This window comes from Nanorana parkeri, unplaced genomic scaffold (assembly GCF_000935625.1).
Source record: "Nanorana parkeri isolate BGI_ZX_2015 unplaced genomic scaffold, ASM93562v1 scaffold2952, whole genome shotgun sequence".
Lineage (NCBI taxonomy): Eukaryota > Metazoa > Chordata > Amphibia > Anura > Dicroglossidae > Nanorana > Nanorana parkeri.
Genome location: NW_017309220.1, coordinates 11641 through 16513, shown reverse-complemented (window position 1 = coordinate 16513; position 4873 = coordinate 11641). Strand labels below are relative to the sequence as shown.

At 41.2% G+C, this 4873-nt stretch overlaps 1 protein-coding gene across 1 annotated transcript in view; it reads left to right on the top strand.

Annotated features, from left to right (window-relative positions):
* Positions 1-4873, top strand: part of HSPA9 (heat shock protein family A (Hsp70) member 9) — a gene marked incomplete at its 3' end in the record, with an annotated part of 84013 nt that overhangs the window by 67839 nt on the left and 11301 nt on the right. Inside the window, exon 7 of the mRNA XM_018574419.1 lies at positions 319-425. Within this exon, the coding sequence (XP_018429921.1) occupies positions 319-425 (107 nt within the window). The remainder of the gene's footprint in view (positions 1-318; positions 426-4873) is intronic.

The following is a 4873-nucleotide window of genomic DNA, read 5'->3' as shown; positions in this document are numbered from 1 at the left end:
AATCCAGCCCCTCCCCTGTCACGACAGAGAGCCGTGACAGGATCGAGAGGTGAGCGAACGCCGGTATATGTTCGCTCACCTGCCGATCTACTGAGCCGACCTGTGACAGTCTCATTGTCACAGGTCGGCTAGAACTATGAGGTGAGTGAAAAGCACTCTCCTCATAGTTCTCTAAATTATATTCGTCATACACCATTATACCCAAGTTGTAGTTTCTCAGTATGAGTTTGTCTTCAGCTGCTAATTTTGTTTTTTTTAATGTGCAATTCTGTACTTTTTAAACCGCTGTTAAATTTTATATGTTTAATACCATTTTAGGCAACAAAAGATGCTGGGCAGATTGCTGGATTGAATGTTTTGCGAGTAATTAATGAACCAACTGCTGCTGCCCTTGCTTATGGCCTAGATAAGTCAGATGATAAAATGTAAGTTTTTGTTTCCTTTAGCATTTCTATACTTTTGACATTCAGCATTCTACATTTGAACCATATTTTTTTAGACAACTTAGTCAATGCAGGGAGATTATATAGAGATTGTTTGAGTTACACTTTGGCCCTGTTCACACCAGTGCAGTTTGTGCTGTATCTGCTATCGCGCTGCACAACAATGGAAATCACATTATTCTTCCAGTGCTACGGTGTGTTTTTGGCCCCATAGACGTCAGTGAAAGTGCATGAAAAGCTCATATACATGCATCTTTGCATGTTTTAAGTGCTTAGTAGTGCGTAGAGGGTGATTTTAATAGATTGATACAAGACTTAGTGCAACATATTTGCAATCGCTACGTTTCACTGACAGTGTTGCAGCTGGTCTATCACGATTGAATGGTATAATTGATACTCCGAGCGCAGTGATTGTGTTTTTTCTGCATTGAACACATTAACCCAGAATAAGGTTTTGCCACATCTAAGGTTTGCCAAACTGTTTTGCTGGGTATCCTGAACATGTAGAATTTCTCTCCCTAGCTCTAATGGATCAAGATTTTCGAGCTTAAGTATCAACTGCTGCTGTTAAGGCAGCATTGTACCCGTATTGTCTTCCGTGTCCAACGAGACTAGCAGATTTGGAAATTTGTTTTGATGCCCATGCTGCATACATGACGTACTGAACCCCCAGTTTTAGCTACCTACAGTATGACCATTCTGCATGGCTTGTCATACTGGGCATCTGGTGATCACACCTGACCCAGTGCCATGCTTTGACCCCTAAATCACAGGTTGTCAATGAAGACTTCCCAGAGTGGTGAATAGGCTGAACTCTGGATGAGATGTCCCATTGCACTCCAAACACACCAGTGTGTAGCTTCAATGGGTGCTGAAATGGTCAACGGATGGTGCTGTAAAACTGGAAGAAGTGATAAGGTCACACGCACACAGAGGTCCACTCTATCGATCCATCTTTTATTTACATTCAGATAAACGTGGCATTTCAGGTAATTGCCTCGTGAGAGCCCGCACAACCTCCTGAAAGCCTGCATAATCCTCTGGCGGCGAACCCAGAGCAACATAGTTTGTAGCTTCATATTCTGCATTGCTGTAATATTTATTGCTGGGATTTGTAGTCCTCTAGCCGGATGCCATTCTCTATTTGTCCTCTGTAGCCAGATGCCATTCTCCATTACTTTATAATGTATTGCTGGGATTTGTAGTCCTCTATAGCCGGTTGGGATTCTCCATTGCTGTATAATGCATTGCTGGGATTTGTAGTCCTCTATAGGTAGTTGCCATTCTGCATTACTGTATAGTGTATTGCTGGGATTTTTAGTCCTCAATAGCTGGAGCCATTGCTTTATAATGTATTGAATTATCCTTTAAACCAGAGGGACAGGATTGATGAGGTGGTGATATAATGGTTAGCTGACGGACCACCACCACAACAGCTAGCAGCTTTTTAGCCATCAATCGCCTAAAGTACTTAAAATTGCCAGGCATCCTAGTGCATCCTAGTGCCTATCTGTCTTTCACTTGTGCTCGACCACCCCAGCTACAGACTGCAAGAACCCTAACAAATTTTGCCTAATTTTAGCAATGTGTCCAACACCAGAAAAAGGACCAGTCCCCATTTTCAGACGGGCAGAACCCCACAGCCGACCTTGCACTCTGTCTTTTCTGTGTTCACTCTCAAGCTTAACCCTTTCGCTGCCAAGCTCTCGAACATTTTTCAAATCAGCTGGCCAAGCCATTTTTGCAATTTTTTTCCTATTGATTTGATTTTCAACTGCTGGGTTGCTAGCGTTTGTAAAATACCCCCCAAACCATATTTTCTGAAAGCGCAGGCCCGGTAGAATAAAAAGATGGTGATACTAAATTTGTAGGCCCTGCGATAATTGCACGAATGTTTCTCAAATTAATATTAAACCAATACAAATACACAATTCAATTGTTAAAACACACCAAAATCAGTATCCGTGCACAAAAAATTATTTTCTGACTAAAGCTAAAAGATAAAACTGTATTGAGTTAATAAATAACAAATATTAGCAAATTTGTAATTGCGCCTTTTTGTGAAAAGGTAAAAAAAATGAAGGTATGCAAAACTGTAAATCGACTTATGTAAAAAAATTGTTTTGGTGTTTGTGTTGTGATAAAATTATACAGGTGTATATTTAATTGCAACACAAGGTATCAACGCATGGCAATGAGTCACAAAGCTTTGCCATGCGCTGCCACAGTTAATTTAATGGGTTTAAGAAAAAAGATAAATAAATAAAAGATCATGCACTGCGATACGTTCTAAACGCAATGCAGCGCATGTGCATGGTGTGCACCACAATGTGTGTGTATGTGGGGGGAGGAAGGGGTTGTGCTTTTTTTTTTTTTTTATTAGTTTTGTTTTTTTACACCTTTTTCAAAATTTTATTGTTTATTGTATTTTTTAATTTGCCTGTGATGTAAATCACAGCCTGTTCATTTATAACTGGGGACACATAGTGCTATGGGGGTTATTCACAAAGCTGCCAAAGGATCTAGCCATAGCTTCGGCTGATCCTTCGGCTAGCTTTGGCCCCAGGACCCTTGGGGCTGCAGTGAAATATCTGGGGTCTAATAGACCCCTGACATTTTCCTTTTGAAATAGAAAAAGAAATTGAGGACATAGAGTCCTCAATGTCTTTTTCTGCAGCCCCAGCACTCAATGAATGGGAAGCACTCAGTACAGAGGCTTCTCATTCATTCACAAACTAATCGTAAAACTATCTTACTATCAGTAGTTTATGAATGGGGAGGAGCCTCTGTAGTGAATGCTAGTCCCCATTCATAAATTCTTGAATGAACAGGCTGTGATGTAAATCACAGCCTGTTCATTCATAACTACTATGTACTATGTGTCCCCAGTAAACAGAGGGATCGTTAAATATCAGCAGCGGGGCTCCATGGATAGTAGAACTGTAAATGCCAGGTCCGTACGGCATACTGAGCTGGCCAGCCGGGAGCACTTTTGTACCTCTGTATGCCGTACGTCCTTGGCAGCAAAAGGGTTAATAGTGCTCAGGCTGAGTCATACTGACGCAGGTCCCCTTCGGAGCTATCCATTTTTGCTACCACTGCTCATCCTTTATCTGGATCTTTCTGGGATGACCATGGCTAGTGTTTTTGCTTCACAAGCGCTACCTCCTGTTTCCAAAGGCTTCCTATCTCAACTGCCCAAGGTGTTGGAACTCGGCCTTAGCTTCCCAGACAGGCCATGGGGATTCTTAGGCCTAGATGCACTGCTATAGTCTTTCCTAATCATGAACAGTTTAATTATCTTTCTAGAGTGGAAGCAGCCTGTTTTTGTTTTTCCCCCCATCCTCTTCCCAGGGAATTTGTGAAAAATAGGACCACACCACCCTTAGTCAATCTGCCAATAATCTTGGACATTCCCTTAAGATGGAAAATGGTTTGCTTATCTGTAAAGTTACTGTTTTTTTCTTTTTTATATTCAAACATGCACACTGTACTTAAGTGCAGCAAATCGGTTTGTCCTATTTTGGGAAGTCGGGACACCTGTGTGCACCACCAAACTTTGTGTAGAATCTATTCTTCTGTGCTGGTTTCCCTTGCAAGGCATTCTGACCCCAGTGGAATTCTGAATTGCTTATCACTATTTCTGGTTCTCAATCCCTTTCTGCGTTTTGCAGTAGAGGGGATCTGTATCAATTTGTGGCACTTCTTTGGATTAGCCGTGGTTCCCAGAGTAAATGTCAAGGTTCTGGTACAGCTGCAAACCGGCATTTCAGAGATTACCTCTCAAGACGTAATTGACTACTTGCTGACCAGTGTCCAGATCACTCCTTGCTCACTGTAGATTTACTGACCAACCAAAGCTCTGCAAAATTCTCTGGTACTGACGCAACAGCTGGAATTCCTGATTCTGGGTACTAGGTTAACCAGGTTTTTTTTTGCGCAAGCAAAACAGAAGACTCCGTGACTTAAGATCCGAATCATTTCAGAGCAGAATCTGTCTTCACAGATGCATGCAGGTTCTGCGACTCCTGGTTTCATCCTTTCAGACCGTCCTTTTTTGCTTATTTGCACACCAAGACTTTACAGTGCAGCCAGGGCCAGATTTACTCTCCCTGCCGCCCCAAGGCCGGGTTCCACAATACGCCCCCCCCCATCAATTGAGAATGGCAACCAGATGGCGGGGGGCGTATTGTGCAACCTGGCATTGGGGCGGGGCTAGTTTAAATTTTTGTTACTGTTTCTTTATTTTTATCACTTTATTTTTTTATTCAATTTCTTATATTTTTTAATTTTTATCTTTACTTTTTTATAATTTACTTTTTATAGTTATCTTTTTTAAATTATTTTCTTTTTTTACTTTTTAATCACCTTTATTTTTTTATCAATGTAATTTTTTTTTTTTCACCTAACTTTATTGCTATCACACAGGA